This window comes from Echinops telfairi, unplaced genomic scaffold (genome assembly GCF_000313985.2).
Source record: "Echinops telfairi isolate 266 unplaced genomic scaffold, ASM31398v2 ScPeMD7_6080;HRSCAF=6971, whole genome shotgun sequence".
NCBI classification, from domain to species: Eukaryota; Metazoa; Chordata; class Mammalia; order Afrosoricida; family Tenrecidae; genus Echinops; species Echinops telfairi.
The window spans coordinates 4,499,698-4,520,679 of NW_022109980.1; the positions used below are offsets into that span (position 1 = coordinate 4,499,698).

At 42.0% G+C, this 20,982-nt stretch overlaps 1 protein-coding gene across 1 annotated transcript in view; it reads right to left on the bottom strand.

The window, feature by feature from the left end:
• Positions 1-20,982, bottom strand: part of TENM1 (teneurin transmembrane protein 1) — a 406,739-nt gene that overhangs the window by 79,561 nt on the left and 306,196 nt on the right. The window contains exon 20 of the mRNA XM_004713061.2: positions 16,363-16,517. Within this exon, the coding sequence (XP_004713118.2) occupies positions 16,363-16,517 (155 nt within the window). The remainder of the gene's footprint in view (positions 1-16,362; positions 16,518-20,982) is intronic.

The following is a 20,982-nucleotide window of genomic DNA, read 5'->3' on the forward strand; positions in this document are numbered from 1 at the left end:
GAGGGGGAAATAAATCTATGTACATATTTTTATAGGTTTAGTATTAAGGAAACAGATGGACAGTGGGCCCTTACTCAAGTACTTCCTCAACACAAGAACACTTTGTTCTAACAATTCAGCAGTCTGAGATGCTCACCTTCCTGGCATGATCGCTGAAGACAACGGGTGCATAAGCAAATGTGGTGAAGAAAGCTGATGGTGCCTGGCTATCAAAAGATATAGCATCCGAGGTCTTAAAGGTCTGAAGATAAACAAGCAGCCATCTAGCTGAGAAACAACAAAACCCACATGGAAGAAGCATACCAGCCTGTCCCAACTCGATCGCTGAGAACAAAGCGGGTGCATAAGCAAATATGGTGAAGAAAGCTGATGATGCCCACCTATCAAAAGATATAGCACCTGGACTCTTACAGGCTTGACGATAAATTGGCAGCCATGTAGCTGAGAAACAACAAAGCCCACATGGAAGAAGCACACCAGCCTACCCTGACACAATCGCTGAAGACAAAGTGGGTGCATAAGCAAATGTGGTGATGGACATGAGTTTTGATGACCATTCATTATATTCACTATGCAAATAGCTCTCACTGACCAATTTTCCTCAGAAGTAGATCGCCAGATTCCCCTTCCTATTCTGTTGGAATCTGGAAACTCTGCTGAAACACATCCACCATGGGTGACCCTTCTGGTATTTGAAATCCCAGTGACATGCTTTCTTTCATCACAGCACATGAGAACCACCACAGCACATGTGACAAAATTGGCCAGTGAAATCTGTACGAATAGCATTATCTGATACAGTGATGGTGGAAGAGCTGCCTCACCAAAACAAAGTTGAGCTCAATGACATGGATGGAATAATGCTTTGGGGACCTTTATCTGCTGATGTGGCACAACTGAATATGAGAAGAAACAACTGCAGACTTCTAATAATAATCAGAATGTGGAGTGTACAAAGTATAATGTAGGAAAATTGGAAGTCATCAAAATGAAATGGAATTCATAAAAAATCGATGTCCTAGGCACTACTGAGCTGAAATGGACAGGTATTTGCCATTCTGAATTTGACTGGTATTTGTCATTTTTCAATTGGACAATCCTATGAACTACTGTTCCCAGAATGACAAATTGAAGAGGAATCATGTTGCATTCATCATTAAAAAAGAAAGTCAATATCTAGCCTGAAGTATAAGGCTGTGAGTGATAGGATAACACCTATATAGCTACAAATAAGACCAGTTAATATGACTACTATTCAAATTTACACACCAACTTCTAGTGTCAAAGATATAGAACTTGAAGATTGTTACCAATATCTGTGGTCTGAAATTGATCAGACATGAAATCAAGATACACTGATAATTACTGGCAATTGAAATGTAAAAATTAAAATTGTTGAAGGATCTCAGAGCAGTTGGAAAATATGGCCTTGATGACAGAAATGATGTCAGATATGGCACAATAAAATTTTGAAAGACCAACAACTCATTCACAGCAAATACCTTTTTTCAACAATATAAATGGTAACTATACATGTGGAACTCATTGGAAGGAATACACAAGAATCAAATAAATTATTTTCGAATAGATTATATCCATGGAAAGAGATGATGGAGAAACTTGTTATGATCAATCAGTACAAGGCCATGGGCTGACTGTAGCAGACTATCAATTGTGCATATGGGAGTTGAAATTTGAAGATAGCTAAACAAGGCTATAAAAGTCGAAGAACAAATTTGAGTATATTACTCTTAAATTTAGAGACCATCTCAAGAATAGATTTGAGGTGGGGGATGACCACAAAGACCTAATACATAAAGAAAGCAAAATATCATTAAAAAAAAAGACTAACAGATGTCAGAGGAGACTCTGAAACTTGCTTTTGAACAGAATAGCTAGCTAAACCAAATGGAACTAATACTGAAGTAAAAGAGGTGAATAGAATATTCCAAAATACAGCTCAAGATGAAAGAGTGAAGTATTTTAATGAAATGTCTAAAGACCTGGCGTCAAAAATCTGAAGGGGAAGAACAAAGAATTGAAGGAAAACTCAAGCCTGAAGTTTCAATATTGAAGGTTTCTATGGGCAAAATAAAGAAGGACATAGGAAGCATAAAAAAAAAAAAAAAAGATGGATGAAGCCAGCCAGCCAGGGTGCAGTACAGTACCAATGAAACATATAACATTCCTCCAGTTCTTTAATGCCTGCCCCCACCCCACTATCATGACCCCGATTCTACCTTACAAATCTGGCTAGACCAGAGCTTGTATGCTGGTACAGATAAGAGCTCTGAACACACAGAATCCAGGACAGATAAACCCCTCAAGAACAATAATGGGAGTAGTGATACCATAAGGGTAGGGGGAAGGTGGGGTGAAATGGGGAACCAATCACAAAAATAATAATAATTTATAAATTATCAATAGTTTGTGAAGGCGAGAGGAAAAAACTAGAAGCTGATACCAACGGCTCAAGTAGAAAGAAAATGTTTTGGAAAGGGATGATGGCAACATATGTACTAATGCACTTGACACAATGGATGTATGGATTAATATAAGAGCTGCAAGAGCCCCCAATAAAATGATCGTTTGAAAAAAGAAAACAGACAAAAGAATGAAAGGAATACACAGTTACTTTCACAAAAGGAAGTTAGTCAACATGCAATCATGGTAGGAGATAGCATAACATTTCAAACCAGTGGTACTGAAGAAAGAAATTCAAGCTCCACTAAAGATAGTGGCAAGATCCAAGGTTCCAGGAGTCGATGGAATACCAATTGAGATTTTTCATTAAATAAATGTAACAACCGAAAGTGCTCATTAGTGTACTTGGAGGACAACTATCGGAAGAGATCCATATAAATTATGCCCATTCGAAAAAGAGTTGATCCAACTGAACGTGAAGATCATGAATTATTATCAAACAATATCACATGCAAATAAAATGCTGCTGCTGCTGATTTACAAATGACAGCAGCAGTACACAGATTACTGCTAGAAATTCAAGCCAGATGCAGAAAAGGAAGAGGAACAAGGGATATAGATCATTACTGATGTCAGATGGATCTGGGCTGAAATCAGAGAATGCCAGAAAGATATTTACCTGCGTATTATTGACTATGTAGAAGCATTTTACTGTGTAGATAATGCGTTCCTACTGAACCTCTAAGAAACAGTTCAAGTAGAACAAGGTGTTATTGCATGGTTGAAAACCAGAAGAGGTGTGTGTCAGGGTGGTATTCTTTCATTACACTTATTTTATCTGTATTCAGATAGTAATCTGAGAAACTGGACTATATGAAGAAGAACTTAGCAATACGAATGGAGGAGACTCATTCGCAATGTGCAATATACAGATGACATCGTTTTCTTTGATGAAGCCGTTCTGGATGAAGATCAAAGACCACAGCCTTCATTATGGGTTACATCTCAAGGTAAAGAAAATAAAAATTCTTACAACTGTCCAGGAAGCAGAGGCATGATCAATGGAGAAAAGATTGAAGTTGTCAAATATTTCATTTTACTCAAACCCACAATCAGCACTCATGGAAGCAGCACTCAAGAAATCCAATGACAATGACACATTGCTTTCAGCAAATCTGCTGCAAACAAATCTCTTTAAAGTGTTGTATAACTAAGATGTCACTTTGAGGACTGAAGTGACCAGCGTAACGATATATATTTTAAAAATCATTTTAGTGGGCAGAGTGATGCTATTTTGAATCACCTCCTATGCATTCAAAAGTTGAGCGGATGAATCAGGAAGATCAGGGAAGAAGTGATGCCTTTGAATTATGGTGTGAGTGAGGAATATCGAACAGACTAGACTCCAGACTGCCCAAAGAATGAACAAGTGTGGGACCTGAGCTCTCCTCGTCCTCACTACAAGGACGTTCTGCTTGGTAGAGGGCCCGGAAAAAAGAGGGAGGCCCTTAATGAGATGCACAAAGGGGCTCCAGTATGGAAGCATCTGTTACCATGGCAACATCTGACTCAAACATGGCAATGGTGGTGACCATTGCGCAGGACCGGGCATTTTTTCCCTCCCGTTTTACATGTGGTCGCTCTGAGTCAAAACCAACTAGATGTCACTTAACAGCAAGGGGCATGTGGATGATCCTCTTGACTAAACTCATGGTGACCTGATAGGTAGGTGAAATGGTTGGCACAAGGGTGAGCAAATATCTTTCACAGGGACAGTCTAAGACTCCTGGGTGACAATCTCCTGTTGCAGCCTCTCTCCACACCCTACTCTTGTCTCACTCCTCGATGGCCTCCCCTTTTCTCCCACATAGCTGTGCTGGTTGCCCATTGGTAGTGGTGGCCCCTGACAGAAGTGTTTCCAGATATTTCAGAAAGCTTGCTTTTCTTCTTCCGGGATTTGTTGTTCCCATACAATTCACTCCTTCTATCACATATCTCGCCTGTCTAAATTTTCTGGAGTGTGACCGCAGACCTATGATTTGCTTTGACAGGTTCCATAGTTATGGAAGCATTGGGAGGGTATGGGGGTGGGGGTAGAGGTGGGGAGATTTTCATCTCTGGTGGTTAGAAGTTTTAAAATAAACTTTCCCCCACCCCTGGGAGATCCCTTTATTCTAGCAAACTTATTATAATTCAGATTTTCTTGATTCCCTACAGAGCTTCACAAAATTCAGAAGTCTGTCCCTGCAGGGAATTTCACTTATAATGGCCTTCATTCGAAAGATCTAATTCTGTTCCCTTTCAGTGTGCACATGGGAGAGTGATGGAAGTGCACAAAGGAAGGCAAGTAACCCCTGAAGAACTTGAGTTGCAATGTCATCTGTATCACTCAAGGATGATGGAGGACATTCTGTAGACATGAAAGGGTTGGTACGAGAGAGGGGGAGAAACATCAGGCAAGGGTTTCAAAAGGGCGAAAGAAGGTGCCTTTTTGGTTGCGGAAAACTACCGTTGCTTCTCTTTTTTTCCTCCGTAGATTGCTGTAACTTTTCATGGCTAGGTGTGAGGATCTATATCTTTGAAAACAACAGAAAATGCTGAATCCACTTGTATAAAGTTGAATTGACATGTAGATTTCTACAGAGGAGGCTTTCTGTTTCCCCTTCTATTCCATTGTGGTTAGTTTAGCTGAAGCTTGCAAAAAAACATTCTCAGGACAATAGAAAATGGCTTTTTCAGTTATGCAGTGAGCAGGAAGACTCCCCAGGAAGGCAGAGGTCTACTGTTTGGGGCAGGCGGTACAATACTGATGGATGAGAGCGGAAAGGTTTTGTTTTCTCTGTTAAGAAGAAGGACCACAAAGACCATTGATTCAGTTACTACGGCCTGAGAAGAGTGAACGGATTTAACAAAACAGAACAAAAAATCCCAAACACTGAGAACAATAACAGAAGGGGATAAAAACCCACACACCGCCCTTCTTCAACAGACATTCAAGTTTCCTGACTAGCAAAAATTACTCCTCAGAATTTGCTAGTGAAGTTTTAGAATACTTTTTTGAACTATTGAGAAATAGTGGGAAGTAGCAGATGTGTTGGAAGATCACATACAGGTGAAACTTAATTTTGACTTGAAGGAGACTCAGAAGACGTGCCTGCAACCTGCAGGCAGGGAGCTTGATGTTGATTCCAGAAAGATCCTCAAATGCATTATTAAACAGTTGTTTCCTCTTAGATGAAGAAGTGGAGTTTATGGATATTATGACAGGAAACAAAATTCTGTGAAGTTATTCTTAATTTACTTTCAAAGAGCCCACTAAGGTATCAGAACACTTTTGCATATAAGTTTGGGGACACATAGTTGAGGATATTGGCTTTCACACTTGTTTTGACATAGAACTGAAATAAAAATTCCAAGAAACAATACTCACCACTACTACACATATAATTTTTTTTTCTTCTGTTTCTTTTCAAAATTTGGTTGTTATACCGATGTCCTGATCCACTCTGAATCACACCCCACAGTTGAAAAAACCCTGGTCCAATGTTAATGCTAACACATGGGTTCATAATCTAACAGATAACTAGAATACTGGCACCACAATTTTGACTTGGCTTATCTATCCATTCTTTTGATCACAGTGGAAGACATAGAAGGCACTTATCAAATCCATAGGTAACATTTGACTGGGAAAGATAGGGAAGATAATGGATAATAGCTAAAGAGACATACAGAGTCTAATAAGATGGAATTGTAACTAATGTAAGATCCTGCACCATAGTGCAACACCAATTGGGCGAGTACAAGATGAGCGGATAGGTGTAAGAGACAAGCCAATGTTTCGTTTTCTGTAATCACATCACATGTCCCAAGTGTAATGTAATGGTGAAAAAGCCAATTCAGCGGTAGTTGTGGTTTCTTAAACTGTGCTCCCTACTTCTGTAGCATTTTGCTCGTGACTTGGGGATCATCAAAGGTGGGAGCTGTCTCTGGGACACCACCTCTTATTTTAATCAGCTGTTTGCATCTATTTTCTAAATCAAGACTTATTATCCTGATTTATTTGAAGTCATCATTTTATGGCTAAAGCCATTGGGAAAAAAATCACTAGGCAAAATGAACAGAAGAAGAAAACATAGAAAAAAGAGTTGTGGTAATCCCCATATCAACGTCTCAATTAGTCTCAGAGCACACCTGGGCTATTTTGTTGATTTCTGGATGCCATATGTTAAAAAAAAGTATAGATAAATGGGATCATGTTCATAGAAGAGTGCTGAGGAAGATGAAGGAACTCTAAAGCTTGGGTGTCATGAGGTGCAGTAAATGAATTAGAGATGAAATTCAGGAGACATGGGAGAGTTTTCAAAGATCGAAAGGATTGTCAGCTAGAGGAAGCAATTTGATACAGTAGTTTGGTTAGATGAATGTAGACTTTGGCACCAGGTCAAACAGGTTCCAATTCCAACAACCAACTCCATAACTTATCAGTTGTCTGACCTTGGCCAATTTGCTTCACTCCTCGGAACCTTGCTTTTCACATCGATTAGAAGGAAGGGGAAATAATACCTATCTTGAAGTGTTGCTAGGAAGATGAAATGAAATATATGGATGTAGCCAATATAGTTCATGGGTCACTGGTATATTAATATCATATTAAAGAGATTATACTATTAACACATGGCCTGAGAGTTGTATTAAGACCATATGTTGCATGCTAAGGAATTTTTTTAACGGTATCCCAGAAGAGGTTTCTATGAATTACATTTAAAGTTGGATTGAGCTGCTGGGAAGACATAGTACCTTTCTTATCTTAAGAACCATTTGAGCAGGAGTTGGACTGTGACTGTTTGGTAGGAATTTTCTGGTTGGGAGTCAAGCACCAAATGACTGGCAAGAGGAGTAGGATTGCTCAGTAGATCAAATGCCAAAAAATGGGTTAGCTTCCTTCTTCCACAACCATAGACAATGACCTCCTCCCTCGGTTAAACCCTTCTGAAAAATGAGCACAATGGGGAACCCATGGGGAGTATGCAGCTCATTAAACAAGCACTTGCGGAGCACTAACTCTGTATCAGATACTTTAGAGACATGAGAATAGTAATGACTCAGTGGTAGAATTCTCATATTCCATGCAGGAGATCTGGGCTTGCTTCCCACCCAACGCACCATGTGTGTAACCACCACTTTTTTTTTTTTAAATCAGTGGAAGCTTGCATGTTGCTATAATGCTGAGCAGGTTTTCGGTGGAGCTTTCAGACAAAGACAGACAAGGCAAAAAGGTCTGGCAGATTTGTCCCCCAAATTAGCCAATGAAAACCTTACGGATGGATCCTAACAGTCTGGTCCACATGGGCAGTCAGTCCAGAGGATGGTGCCGGGCTGGGCAGCATTTTATTGGGTCGTGCATGAGGTCACCATCAGTGAGATGACTCAATGGCAGCTAACAGCTAAGCAAATGCCACAAAGTGTGTCCCTTATGGGCAGCGGGTTGACAGGATTACGTGTGCATAGAAAAGGTCCGTGTTGCTTGTATCTGCTATGAAGCTGATTTCCGGAAGAGCATTAGGCTGGTGCAAAAGAGTAAATCCAGCGCTCAAATTTGCTATCACACCAATAGACATGGTCTAAGTCCCAACTCCATTCCAGTCAGGCAAGTGATGGAAGTGAGTTACCAGAGCAGGAGGGAGGATTCAAAAGCAGCAACGGAAATAAAGAGCCTAATCTCTTCCTAATCAACCCATCTCTTGAAGTGAAAGGCCGGCTTGTTTATAGCAGTGCGTACAAAGGGCAGTTATGTTTCAGAGTTTATACCAAGAGTTCAGTTTCACATTTCAGTAAATCAGAAAAAGATATTGATTTTGAACAAATGGGTGATTTTATTATCAAAGCAAATTTCATTTCTTGAGATGATTAGATTTTATTAAACTATTTCCAAGTGTGACCGAAGACACAGTCTGCGAATAAGCAGCCTAGTCCTCGACCAAATGGCATTTGTCACAGAGCTAAATACAGTGAGGGACATCTGGTCTTCTTCAAGTGTCTTTGAAAATATGAGCACTGGAAAAATGGCCCCCTGGGGTCAGAAAATTTGGGTGCCAATACAAACTCCTTTTGGCCAACAATTTTCTTCTCAGTATGTGGGGATAATAATATCTCCCTCTCCAGGGTGGTTGGGTGGTGGAGATAGAATGGAACAACGTGAATAAGATGCTTGGCATAGTTCCTGGCACATAATCCAAAGCCAAACCCACTGCCATCAAGTTGGTTTCAATTCAGAGGACACAGTAGAACAGCCCCAAAGGATTCCAAATTGGTCTGGAAGCAAGCTGTGACTTCTTTCTCCTGGGATGTGGCAGGTGGGTTCAAATAGCTGACCTTTCAGTTACCCGCCAAATGCTTTAACTACAGTGACACCAAGACTTCTTCTGGCACACAGTGAGCTAATACATGGGAACCATGACCCATCTTGCTTCTTTCAGCGTTCTCTACCTTGTGCCCACCTGCACCACACTTTGGTGCTGATTTGCGCCAATGCCCAAACCTCCCAGTTGCAGGCAAACATCTCAAAAGAGTTTTTGATTGCCCCTTTCTCCATGAAAATTACTGTAGGACACTGGCATTTGCTGAGGATTAGCGCAGGCTGTTAAAGAACGATTTTTCCCAGGGCTTCAGAGAATTGCCGGAGTAGGCAAGGGGGAGAAACAGGACCGTTTTCTGGTGCATTACTTTGTAGCTGTAATAGGTACTATGCTAGCATGTAGGGGCCTGTAATGGCTAATGGTATGTGTCAAGTTGGTGAGGCTATGAATATCAAGGGTCTGGCAGACACTGAACTGGTTGCTATTCTATAATGTAATAAAATGTAACTCCCTTCCATGATGTGATCTGACGTGATGAATTCGTCGGTTGAAAGGGGAGTGTCTTTGGGGGTATGAGCTGCCTCCAGCATTGAAATGGATGTTCGGGCAAAGCTTTCTCTCTTTCTTGACTCTACACCCTTCTAGTTGCAGAGGCCTCCAGCCTGTCACCTAACCCATGGATTTGGGACTTGCCAGCCCTGAAAATTGTGTGAACCATTTCTTTGAAGTAAATTGATCTCTCTCTCTCTCAGTAAATATTTGTCTATCTATCTATCACTCTATCTATCTATCAACTATCTATCTAATCTATCTATCATCCATCATCTATCATCCATAGTTACACAATCTGGTGCCAACTTGAGTCTATTAAGAGTGAAGGGGTGGAGTCTAGCCTTTCAATCAGGTCGCAGCGTGATGACCTCATTTGGAGGTGCGCTGTAGATAAATAGCTCACTGGAGTCCAGATACACGCTCTCCTTGAGAGACATTCCGGTTGACAGGCTTGATGGAGCTATACTGATGGAGCCAGAGCCCTGGAGCTAGAGGAACCAGATGAAGACCCATGCCAGTGCTGAGATGCTTCCACCACCACTAGATCCACAGGCTTTCCTCCAGCTGGCCTGTGATCTTCCTGCATTCAGCATCATTGCATGTGTGGCATGAGTCTGAAGAGGAATTCATGGACTGGTGTCAGACATATGGGCTAATATTGGACTTATGTACTTGAACTCGACTGGGATGGGATGCTTTCTTAATATACAATTACTCTTTGATATACAGCTCTTTCCTAGACGTATGAGCATCTCACTAGATTTGTTTCTCTTGTCTACCCAGACTAACACACTCTCTATCCAGACACACATCTCCATAGTGTTGCTCCTCTTGAGAATCCAGATCTAGATGAAGCTTGTCCTTGTTGAAGATCTTCTGGTTTTCACATTCAAGAAAGGTAAAAAGGAACTTGGGAAATTTGGTAAGTATAGAAAAACCACTACGAGGGTTCCATTTCGCACATGCACAGGTTTGCTTCAAAAGAAATGTGTTTAAACAAGTTTCTGCAATCAGTGGATCGCTGCAGACAAGTTCACTCAGTAAGAGGCCTGTTTTCATCTTGTTGGGAAATAAAATGGGACTTTCTCCTCCCATAACAAGTTACAGTCTCAAAAATGCCCAAGGGCTGCTCTGTCCTATAAGATCACTCTAAGTTGACATCGACTCAATGGCAGTGACTAGAAAAATAAACCCCAAATACCTTTTTAGGGTACTTTGGAAACAAACAAACAAAGGTCCATGCAAACAGTACTTTTCAATGGGATCTGCGGGGCCAATGAGAGGGCAGAGCGGTCACCTCAGCAGGTGATGCTGACTGCCCTGAAGGAGTAATTACGATCGATTCTCTCCAAAGCCACAGAATGGGCATGAGGGTTTATGCAGAAGTTTTAAGAAAACGGAAAACTGCAGTGGGGAGGAAAAGGTCAGAAAAGTTGCACCGAGGAATCTTTTCGAAACACAGCTCATGCTTCAAGTGCAGCCAGAGTGTTTCATTGAGAAACCTTACCACATCCAACTGACAGCCCCGATCCTGCCCCTACCAACGTCTCTGTTTCCCAAACGCAAAGCAAGCTGAAGAGGAACACAATTTGTGTCCCTCGAGGACGCCAAAAGTATTGTTTGGATGTGGTCTAAATTCAAGAGAGCAGAACTCTTTGGGGAAGGATTGGTGAGAGGGAACACTGCCCTCAGAAGGGTATAGACCTACATGGAGGACATATATGTTGCAATGGTCAGCTGCTTCCCATTTGATATTTTTGCTTGTGAAAGGATTCTATGTTTCTCTTACTGATCCTGGCATTTCTGTAAAGAAAGCTTGATGGAGTTGGAAGGGACCTTGAACAACAATTAGTCTAGCCTCCTAACTCCAGAGAAGCCCATTTTTGGAGCACTGCTACTTTCCAAAGACGGGAGCGCTACAGGATCTTTGGGTAATATATGACACTGCCGTACAGCCTTAGACTCAGTAAGCTCATTCTAACGTCAGATCTTCATGTTGCAGCACAGGCCTCTAGCTTCCCTCCTGTCAGCAGGAACCGGGATTTTTTTTTGACCTTCGTCTCTGCCTTCACTCATCAATATATTTTGATTTACTGCAGTATGAAACTGAGACCTGTGTAAGCTCAGAGGGATCACTGTAAGTACTACTATAAACAACTGGGACTTTGCTCGTGGTGAGTGTTATGAAGCTCCCCATTCAGCTCTCTCCTCTCGAGCTCAAGCCAGTCCATGTCCTTAAGTACAGCCATGGGATTTATAGGTCCCCCATCTAGCACGGTTGTCTAAACAGACAGGAGAAGCGGTGGCCATAGGGGCTGAGCCCTGGAGAAGCTGTGCTGTGTACATGCGTCCTCCCAGTCAATGCCCTGTCACCCTCCAGATTTTATTCACTATTCTCAAACAGCTGACCACCTGGGCCACACTAGGGTGCTCCTTCGCCCAGACATGGAAGCTGATTGGCTCCAGTGCCCAAACCTCCCTGTCACAAGCAAAGGTATCCAGAGCATTCACTTTGTCTATTTCTTCACCCCCGCTTTACTACTCCCATTAATTCGCACTCCACCAAAGGTACGACTTATCAGAGTCATGATGGCTGTAAAATCAAATGGCTTCTTGAGAAACTGTCTTTAAAAAACAATTCTGTTTGCTGGATTTTATTTAAAAATAGTTTTATAAGGACATTATCCACATATGCAATTCAATAGTTCAATCATATCAAGAAGAGTTATACAATCATTACCACAATCAATTCTAGACATTTTTTTTCTTCTACTCCTTGTTATTTGGTCCCCATTTCCTCCCAAGCTCCCCTGCCATACCCCTAAGAAATCATTAATCCACTTACTGTCTATAGATTCACTCATGTTGGATTCCATATACTGAAAAACATACAAAACCAAGGAAACAAAAAAGCGCAACAACAATAACAAAATAAAATGGAGAAAAACCTCAATCAATAAGAAAGCAGCAAATATTTAAAAAAGGAGAACAACTTTAAAATGGGTCAAAAGGGAGATCCTTTGGGGGATTCCATTCTTCAGCCTTCTCAGGGTTTGGTCTTAAGCCTTCTTCTCTTGTTGCTCTATGTACTCTCCCAGGGAGATCTCATCTGTTCTTCTATGTGCCATGACCACGTGTACACTGACCACCCCAAATCTATCCTCTATTTCAGATCAAGCATTAGACCGATATCCAATTGCCTGCCAGATATCTTGACCTGCATGCCACACAAGCGCCTCAAGCTCAACATGTCTGAGTGTGATCATTCCACAATCACTGAAATCTATTTCTCGTCCTCCTGTATTCATGACCTCAGGGAATGGTACCACATACATCCTTAATTCCGAAACGGAGTCAGTCAACACATGCTTTCATTTTACCTCCAATCTTTACCCTTGCTTGCCTATGTATGTAACCTGCACAGAGCTGAGCAGCTTTATGGACAGCTCATCACAGGATTGTAGCCCAAAGAAATAACCGCTGAGCCTACCAACAAGCATTGGAAAGCAATTTAATTTGTCCCCATCTGTTGAGAAGGAATAACTATGTTTATGGTACCGTTTTGCCCCTGTCACATCAAGTGCCTAAATGTAGTGTTTCTCTCTATTGATTTGCCATATTACAGCCAGAATCATCTTTTAAAAATTGATTTCCATGGTTAGTAATATTTTTGAAATGCATTTACCTTAATGCTATTAATGTCTTCTCATTGTTCACTGAATAAAACTGACACTGTCTCATGCTTAGTTGGCTCTTTGGCTTCACCTTACTTCTTCCCTCATGTGTTCTCTGCACCAAGTCATAGTTTCCTTTGGGCAGGGATATATCTAGGTTGACTTACTTGCACGTACTATGTACATTCTATGGGATGCTAGTGGAGCACACCGTGTGCCAACATAGAACAAATTGTACATCGCATATGATATGTGTTGACACTAAATCTCGGTAAGGGAATGAGACAACAATGAGGACTGGAACCCTCGGGGAAGGTCCTCATGGAGGTCGGTGAGATGTGAATAAGGTGCAGAATGGGATTTGAACCAGAAGAGTGAATTCTACAGTGGGGGAATGGGATCATGGAAAGAAAGCTCCTCATAACATGTGGGGGTGGGGTCATCACCTGGGCACTAACACAAAGGTCAGTCACCACAGGTGAAAATTCTAGTTATTCTTTGAAGGACCTCAAGCACAGAACAGGAGATAGTGGACAGCGGTGGGGACAGCTATCAAATAATTTGCACATGAAACCTGCTTTCATACATAGTCAGTCATATGGGCTTCTAACACTTCCAGCCATTTGTCACAGGGCAGTTCAAAGAAACTTCTGGTTCACAAGGTGAATTTATGTCATAAGCAGGCAGGGGGACTTCAGGGAACCAGAGGCTTAGGATGGCATGCTATGGTAAAAATGTGATTTTGTGTCGTAGTTACCAAGGCTCTTCTTAAGAAGGCTGCACTATACATTCCCACTTGAATAGGATGGGGTCGCATTTGTAAAATGATCACCTTTCACGCTGGTCCCATTCCCAGCCACACTCCTCATGCATTGCCATCACCACTCTGATTGGAGGCTTGTGGCTTTCTCTGATGCTGAACAGGTGTGGGAGGAGCATCCAGACAGAGACGAACAACAGACTAGGCAGAAGGCCTACTGATCGACTACTGAAAAAGAGTCAATGACAACTCTGTGGATCACAATGGTTCTTTTTTTTTTTCTGGTCATGCTCCCTTACACAATATTAGCCTGTTCACCTGTGAAATATTTAATATTATTTGTCAACATCACACTTCAAAGTCGTCGCTTTGTTACCAGAATCGACTATTTTGTTTTTTCACCAAGAGGAAGAATTACTCTGGTCAGACATAGAGGTAATGCTGAAGAACTATATTCAGGCCTTCAGAGAGGAGCCAGGTCAAAACCTCAAAACTTGGGGGGGTCAAAGAACAAAATACTCACAATGGTTCTTCTACTGTACTTGGGGTCACCATGTGTCAGGGGCCAAGGGGTGGACAGCTAATAACAAATGTCATCATGAGTTGGAAAGTGCCACATGCAAAGGTTCCCGCCCCCCCCCACCACGGTGTTGTGGGCCATACGTTTGCTCTATTTAGACACACACACACATACACACACACAGTTCTCTTTTCAGTGTAACTTTCTCACACAGAAGCAGATGAGTTGTTTAGAGTTGACTGGTTGTGATCCTAAATGCCCTATTTTAAGTTAAATATATCCCACAAGTGAATCATATGCATGCATTCTCTCCCTCCCCCTCCCCCATATAAACACATCCACACCCTTTCGTATTGCCCTAAGTAATATTCCCTTTTTCTTCCTTCTGCAGGATTTTGCATCATGGAATGCCATGCTGCTCTAAAACTTGTTCCATTCAACTCCCTGCTAAGAATGGTTCATTCATTTTGTCAGTTTCCCAGGCCTTACAGTTTCCCATTTTATGTTAGTTGTTGATTACCTTTGACCATTTCCGGAGCTGGTTGGGTGAGACAAAAGCAGAGGGAAAAGAAGAACTACCCAATGAGCACATTTTTCGTGTTTACAGAAATGAGCACGCATAGAGAGCAGAAGCAGGCGCTCATGACTAAAGCAGGGGTCTGGACTTTTCATTGGACTTTTCTAGCTATCCAATATACCAGGCAGTATGGAGAAGGAAGCAATACTGTCTTTAAAATTACTGTAAATGTTTATATGTATAGATATAACAACATTTCCCAATGCAATATTTTTTCACGCGTACAATTCAATGACACCGGTTGCATCTATCACGTTGTCTAACCATTACCACGAACAACAGGGACTGTGAAGAATACCACTGGTGGCCAACCAAACAGCAGTCTTTTAATCTTTTCTAAAGGAATCCTGATTTTGAATCAACAATCAGGAAGTGATATGCCCAGGGCAGGTGGCCCAGCTCATGGGTTGAATTCTGTCTGGTCCAAACCCATTGTAAAAACCCATTGCCCTCGAGTCATTATGGAATCCCTATTTTCCTTTTGCCAGTGACTGGCTAAGGCATGTGACTTTGGCCAATGTGACACAGGAAATCTGCTGGGATCTTTGTCTGCTTCGGTCATCTCATTATCTGAGATAGTAAAATGTTACCTTTTAAACCATACTTCGACCATCGTTTTATTACTTGCAGCCAAAGGCATTCTCTCAGATGCACTCCCCACTCCCTCAACTGCTACTCTGCTTATGTTGTAAAGATTATTAATCTACTTCATTAGGCTCACTGACTCAGGAGCTTGAAAGTCCCTTTTGAGGGCTGGCTACTCTATTTCCCTCACTTCACACACCAGGCTCTTGTATGGGCAGAGGAAAGAAAGGCATCGCCAGGGACCCGGGCCTGCTGTATGTGCTATGGTTTCTCTCTACGTCCAATCCTGATCGCATAGAACTGTGGTCAAATCAGAAGTTTGGATTCAGATGCGAGCTACACTGACTTTCCCCTTTTATTCTCACTGGCAAAAATTAATTAATTAAAAGGTTTCCTAAATAAATGTAAAACAGATCTCAGAGGGAATGTGACTTTTACTTGCGAAAACTTTTCAAACAGACTAACAGGAGAAATTTACATATACATGAATAACAAGCTATGCTCACAGATTCATTAGACAAGCTCTCCAAAGACCTTTAGCAATCAGTACTTTTCCAAACTTGAGTTCTCGTTTTCTTTTTGAAAAAAAAAAATAACTTAAGAACTACTCAATGAATGAAATTGGCCTTACCCTTGAATTGATTCCAATCTGGGAGGCCAACACCACCCCACCCCCCTTGCAGGACTCTCATTCTACCTCACCATTTTCTTCCAACGGAGGTTTGTTTATTTATTTATTTATTTTTGGAAGAGAGAGAGAAAAAAGTAACTTACATGAAGAGAAACTTCTGCTATCTGCTGTTACAGCAGGTCCACCAGCCCTCCTTTCTACCTAATTTCTGTATGAGAAAATTGCTATCCATTTCCATGATGCCAAATGGCGATAGCGTTTGAGAATCAGTGGCGCTTACCTGAGTGATGTCCATCCCTGAGTCACAGCTCAGTGGCTGTGTGGATGTCAGTCCATTTGAGCCGATTACAGTTGTGATCACGGCATTCTCATCAACTTTCCGAATCATAGTCCCATCCACAAAGTAAATGAAGCCATGCCTATCAACTGTGATGCCTGTTGGGAAAGAGCAAATGAGCATTAGTAGTTTAGTGGGCCACATTTGCATGAAGATCAGTATTTTGAAAGAAGCCATGGCAATGGAAAGGCATTTTAAAGACATATGGATTCAGTTGTGCTCAGCACAGGCAGGACAGTAATGAGAGAGGTTTGCTCGGACACACAGTCACTTCTTTGTATTATCAAGAAGAAATGATAAAGACTAGCATATGGAGAGAACGCAAGGCCTAATCATTTTGTTTCCTCCAGTTTTACATTCCCAACTCCTTTTCCCGCACTGCTTACCCCACACAAACAGGGGGGAAACATCCAAGAACCTTCTCTGAGATAAATGGGGCAAGGTGAGGGTAGCAGTGTGTGTTGTGTTTCTTTTAGGGTGAGAATGAATAGACCACTGGTGAAGTTCATGACTGAATCACCATCAAATGGACTTGGAAAGCAGTTAGCATTATTCTCATCAATCTACATTCAGTGATCATGGAGCTTGCAATAATCTGAAAGACAAGGTTGATTTTCCCCCTCTGTATAATCTTACTTGGGACATGTTATCAGGAGGGACAAATTCCTGGGAAAGGCCATCTTGCTTGGCAAACTAGAGGGAGAATGACAAAGAAGACCCTCAATGACATGGATTGGATTGACACGGGGGCTAGAACAATGGGCTGAAACATAACAATTGTGAGGGCCGTGCAGGACTGGGCAGGGTTTCATTCCGTGGCACAAAGAGGTCACGATGAGTCAGAGCTGACTGGTCCGTACATAGTATCTCCAACAATTACTTATCTATTAAAAGGGAAGAGGGGGCGGGCAGAGGGGGGTAACGAGCATAATAATGAAGTTACAAAGGGAATGGTTAAGCTGTAGGAAAAATAAGTCTCTGATATCATCCCTGTGGCTTTTACACACAATTACAGCCTGGTTTCTTGAGAAGTAAGTTATAATAGCAGCTAGATGGTTTGGGTTCTAATACTGAATACACCACTTACAACTGATAAAAGCCTTTCGTTGACTCATTCACCTCTCCAAATGGCAGCCGCCTCTGGTCAAATAGGGAAAGACTCAGCGCGGCATTAGTTCGCGTGAAGGTGCCCTGGTTAAGCACATGGCTGCTAATTAAAAAGTGGACAGTTCAAACTCACACAGCAGCTCTTGGGGAGAAAGACCTGGCAACCTGTTAGTATCAAGATCACAGTCAAGAAAACCGCACGGAGCAGTTCTCCTTTGACACATGTGAGGTCATTATGGGTTGGCATCAATTCCACAGCACCCAACAACTAGCTAAGGTGACTGAGTGTCCTTATGTGCTGGGCCTGAGGTTCAGTTTTAAACTAGGACAGCCCTGGGCAACATGAAAATCACTCAAGGTGTGTGTTGCTCTAAGTGTCACATCCAATAATACATTTAAAAGGTGTCAGACCCATGAAGTAGGTTTGCCTCAACTCCTGCCTCCCTCCGTGCTTTCAATGGTGCTCTTGAAAGGGCTGTATGACACTACTTTCTTTACAAGGAGCTTGTGGTGTAGTCTTTTCCCACGTCTCCTGTATTTGATGATGTTGTGTGCTGTCTAGTTGATTCAATTCCTACGGCTAGCAACCCAATAGCACAGTGTAGAAATGCCCCATACGGTTTTCCTAGGCTGGAATCTTTGTGGGAATAAAGCTTCAGGTCTTTTTCTCCTGTGGGTTTGAACCGATAACCTTTAGTAGGCAAACACTTACCCAGTGTGCCACCTTCCCCTGTTTTCAGACCTCATGAAACTATTGAGTGTATGGCAAAGTCATGCGCATCTGTGCTAACAAGCATGTCTTTTTAAGCATCTCAAAGCTATTCTGTTGCTGAAGCCATGCTATCATTATCTATGACACACAGTCTCTCTCCATACATCTCACATACAGACACACAATTATTTTCTTGGCAAAGAATGAACTCATCTAATGACAGTTTATAAACCCAACTTAATAAACTGCTTTCGGATGAGCTCATTCGTTGGCAGGAGGTGCCTATTCAGATTCAGCTTTATGGTTTACTTTGCTTAATCCTGATGTTCCTCATGGATTCATCCTTAACATCGATAAAAGTTACACATTCATTTGAACTTTCCCTGAATGCCTCTAAAGTCATCTATGGGTGGCAGAGCTCTCAAAGGAAACCAGTGTCCAAACACTGGGCCTTCTGTCTCCATAAAATCTCTCGATCAGTTTTAGAGGAACAAAAACCTTGTCCGGATGTTTTTTAAATGGCTTTTCAGATTGAGGCAGGTCAAATAATGATGGCCCCTGAATATTCCTTTCTTCTCCAGAACATGTGGGCTAAGGTTGAACCAAGGGGTACCCTGGCTTTTCATTTTTGGGAAAAGAAATCGATTTCTCCACTCCCTAGACTTTTATTTGATAGCAAATGGGAATTTGTGGTAGGTCTGTGGTTTGGGAACAAGTTCTAGGATCTCAAGAGTCAATATCCCAAACTGTGAAATTGGGAATCTGACGGCATCAGAGGCTCGTCGTCACGGTGAAGATTTAAGTTGGAGAGAGGGACAGGCTGAGTGAAAGTGTGCTACAAGCGTGCGATCTCACGAGCCACTCACCGAACACTACGCTCAATCCTTTGGGAGTCAACAAAGAGAATGAGCAGAGACTTGCATGCCACATTCAGCACACTGCCACCAAGATGAAGGGGAAGACTCTGAAGCTTTGGCAAGTTTAGTAAGTTTTAAAAAGAAAAGCAAGCTCTGTTGCAAGTTGGGTGGTGGGGTTAGTTGTTGCTGAGTCGATTTCGACTCTTGATGGCTTCAAGTGTGAGTCAAACAGAACACAGCATTGCCTGGTCCTCCTTGTGCCATCTTCATGATTACTGGGATGTTCGAGTCCATTGTTATCCTGATCCATCTCATTGACGCTTTCCCTTGTTTTTGTTGACCCTCCACATTACCAAACGTGCTGTAACTAGGAAGTCAGAAACTTAGAGAATCAGATCTCCTGCAAATTGCAACAGGTTCCCCGAAGTCATAGAGGAATAAATCTATTCCTACAGGAGCTAGACTACTGGGAGAGATCATTCACATTTTTATACTGGTATCAAGAAAGTCAGTTCTGTTCCTCAACTAAGATACTCCTCAGACCCAATAGAGTGCAAATTTGGAACAGACCCAGGAAGGCCAACCCTGGACTTGATGTGCTTTTCCTACTGGTAATTTTTTGGGTGAACTTCTAGACTGTGAACGTCTCTCTCTCTCTGTTCATGTCAGCTGAATTCCACAGTTGAATGCCTTTTGAAATAATTCTGGGCTTATTAAATACTCAGTATTTGCCTTCAGGGCTTATTCTGCTGACAGTTTGTAGAATATTCTCCTTTCATATATTTGCGTAGCAATGTCTTTTAATCATGATCCAAATTCCAAACATATTCTCCCACCCCTGCATCTCTTTAATTAACTTTGATTGGGTTACACTATGTTTGGGGCTGAAAAAGAAATAGTAGAAAGGGCTCGGAGGGATTTGTGATCGGCGCTTTATAAATGCATATTTTAGAGGAATGAAGTTTTGTTTCCTTCCTGTTTCCTTCCCCAAACCCCCACTCCCCACCAATTCCCTGAACAATCATTTTTACAATGGTAGAGGTTTAAGGGACACTTCAGTGGTAGAGGTTTAAGGGACACTTAATTTTCATTGAGGTAACAACTAGATTGGAAATCCCAGGCAGGAAAATGAGAATTCTTTTTGTCTGTCCCTTAGGGAGAGTTTTTGTTCCATAATGAGTATTGTTATAACCCAGGGATGGGTAATGATGTAGTATGATCTATTACTGCTTGTGAGACTGAGTGGGAGGAAGTGACACATGGCCAGTATCTTGTAAGCCTTATTCTTCAGAGAGGGCAATGTGAGTGAGTTTAGCTCACATAAAACCATCTGGGGCTAGCAATATATGCAGCTTCAATTTACTCTCCTATCTTGATATCGTTGTACCCCACTCTCCCCACCATGGTACCCAAGGCTGGGGGCATGATTTGTTTCAGTGGTGAGGTTCATTGATGTGCTTATGGGTCTCGCTATGCTTACTTACACACCGAGTTTTCTATTTATTTTTCCTGGCCCCCCACCCCTCTTTTTCGCTTCTTGTTTTAAACCGGCCAGTATGATTTTGAATCAGAAAGGATAACTGTCAGGAAAGGAAGGGAAAGGTCAGAGGGAACAGGCCCTTTCATCAGAGAGGCACTACTGTGGGGAGAGAGGGACACCAGAACGAATTCTGAACTCCAACACCGGTATTGACAACGTTGTCCAGAGCACTTCAAAGCATGTGGAAGGCACAGCCATTGGATGAGAACGGAGTTCAAGGGAATTCTTCAATCTTAGAGCAGTGACAACTGAATCGCTCTCTGATATGACCATGGGGTTAGGAAGTGAGGCAGGCCTGTGTGTGTGTGGGGCGTGGGCCTGAGGTTCAGTTTTAAACTAGGACAGCC